General features: G+C 41.7%; 1 protein-coding gene across 1 annotated transcript; it reads right to left on the bottom strand.

The window, feature by feature from the left end:
• Window positions 1–204: 204 nt before the first annotated feature.
• On the bottom strand, window positions 205–1,802 carry LOC131252933 (uncharacterized). Its single transcript, XM_058253728.1, has one exon. It carries the CDS (start codon window positions 1,328–1,330, stop codon window positions 410–412), a length of 921 nt encoding a protein of 306 aa, XP_058109711.1. The 5' UTR covers window positions 1,331–1,802; the 3' UTR covers window positions 205–409.
• Window positions 1,803–2,485: the final 683 nt, after the last annotated feature.

Raw genomic sequence — 2,485 nt, forward strand, 5'->3', positions numbered from 1 at the left:
ATCTAAGCTCAAATGAAACATGAGCTTTCTTTGGGTTAACATCAAATGGGTAAAAAAAAAAAACCCAATTTCATCTCTTTATGGGCTATTTTCTAGGCCCATGAACATGGACTGTTAGATTCCTTGGAAGAAGAGAGAAACCCAGAAAAGAAAAAAAATCTACCACATAAACATCACATCACATCCATCTCTCTCTCTCACAGCTGAAATAGAAGATGGCTGTTTCTCAAGATCTGACAGGAGATTTTAGTTAGCTGGATTTACAAGAGAAACAAAGGAAACCCAAATGCTAGAAAGATCTGCTGCAATGAGTAGACTCACATCCAAATGCAATTATGTAAGAATTACAACAAGACCAAACTGAAATAAACCCATTTCCCCTTTTCTTATTTTGGTCTCTTGGGCCCATCTATTGGACGATCATGGGCTTTTTGCTAACTGGCCTGATGTTTGAAGGGGAAGAAGGCAATGGAAGTACCTGTGAGGAGCTTGAATGGTGGAGATGATCTTTCTCTTTGCTCTTACCAATGAGGATGGTAATAAAAGACCCATCTTCCTCTTTTGAAGATGTAGGGCCTTTCACCCCTTCATCTTCCACAGGTCCACCACTCCTATGGGCCTTCAGAGCTCTCTCCATGAGTGTTTTCCTGTATAGCTTCTCCTCAGCATCCTTTAAGAACTTGAATTTTGGAGGGGGTGACCTCATCCTACTCACCTCAGCATCCGTGGAGGACTCAAAGAGAGGATTGAAACCAGTTTGGTTGTAGCAATCCATTGGTGTTAAAGGGGGAGTGAAGAAAGGTGGGGATGAGAGAGGGGTTAGAAATGGGGTCTCTACAGCAAGGAGTAGGTCACTTAAGCTCTTGCCTCTGGACCCTTTCCTGCTCTTATTATCACCCTTGGATTTCCCATCATCAGATTCCAAGTCCTCCTTTGTCTCCTCCTTGATTGTGAAGAGGAATCTAGGTGGGCCATGTTGGTTGTGCAGCCTCATCAGCTCTGTGTCCAAACCATCCTCTCCATAGGGCTTGAGCAAGAGATCCATGCCACTAGTGTTGGAATGGTCATCAGATGGATGACCATGATGGCCATGACCATCTGTGATTCTGGCAGATGTGTGAGGGTTTAGAGCTGTGGAAGAGGAGGTGGGCTTTTTCCAACAGAGGAGATAGAAAAGCTCTCTCGTAGAGCTGCTGTAGTCATCTTCAATGTCTCTATTTGATATTCTCTTCTTCCACCATAGCAAGTAGTAGAGCTCAGCAACAAGGGCTAGAAAAAGACAGCCAAAAACAAGGCTCAGGCCAATGCCTAAACTGCTCAAAGATTTCATCTTTGCATGAAAATCACATCTGATAACCAATGATCTTGTCTCTATTTTGCAAGAAAACCTCACTACTGAAAATTGTTGAAAAATCTCACCACCCTTTGCCTGATTTAAACTAGAGAAAATCCCAATGTTTCTTACGAAAATGAATTAAAGAAAACTCTCAAATCCTACCAAGACCTGCCCAAAAAACCTCACGTTTGTTAGAAAATCACATCACAACAGCTAAAAATTCACCTCTTTGCCTGAAAATAACAAAGCCCAAAACTCAAAACCAACCAATCCTACTAGAAAAAATTGCTTAAAGAAAATACCAATTTTGCTTGAAAATCACATAAAAACCATTAATCCTACTTACAACAGCTAATCAAATCTCACCCTCCCTTGATTTAAAAAAAAAAAAAAAAAAAAACCCAACAATCTTTCTAAAGAAATTTCACCTCTGATTGAAATTCGAAAACCCAAACCCCCCTTAAAAATGGTTACTCAATCTCACCCTTACCTGAAAACCACCCAACTGATAAAACTGCAGAAAGAACCTCCTTTTTGTTCCCCCTGAAAATAACATAAAAAACCACTAGTAATGACAGAAAAAACCCCCAAAGATCTCACATTTGCCGGAAAACCACTCACCAAAAATCCCACCTTTCGTTCAAAAGAAGAAAAATCACCATCCCAAAACCACCCATTCTACTCCAAACACCCCCAAAATCCCACCTTCCCTATAAAACCACCCCAATAAAAATCACCCATCTCGTCAAAACCCTCACCCAAAACCACCCACCTGCCAAAACTGCTAAATCTTCACCTTTTAGTCAAAAGAAGCAAGACCCACATCCCAGTACCACCAATTCTACTCGAAACAGCTCCAAAATCCCACCTTTCCTGCAGAAACCACCCAAATCAAAACCACCCATCTTCTCAAAATGCCCGAAATTGCGGCCCCAAAACCACCTTTGCAGCATCTATAATGTATGGCTGAGGAGTTCTCTTCATTCGAGGGCTGCTCACATGGGCGAGAAACAAAAGATGGTGTCGTTTACTGGATGCTGATTAAAAAGACACCCTGGTCTGTAGTTCGCGGACTATGGAAGCGAATTTCTATTCCACTAGTCGAATGATGATATCTAGCTGTTCAAGACGTGGGTCCCACCGATAACC

This window comes from Magnolia sinica, chromosome 8, assembly GCF_029962835.1.
Source record: "Magnolia sinica isolate HGM2019 chromosome 8, MsV1, whole genome shotgun sequence".
NCBI classification, from domain to species: Eukaryota; Viridiplantae; Streptophyta; class Magnoliopsida; order Magnoliales; family Magnoliaceae; genus Magnolia; species Magnolia sinica.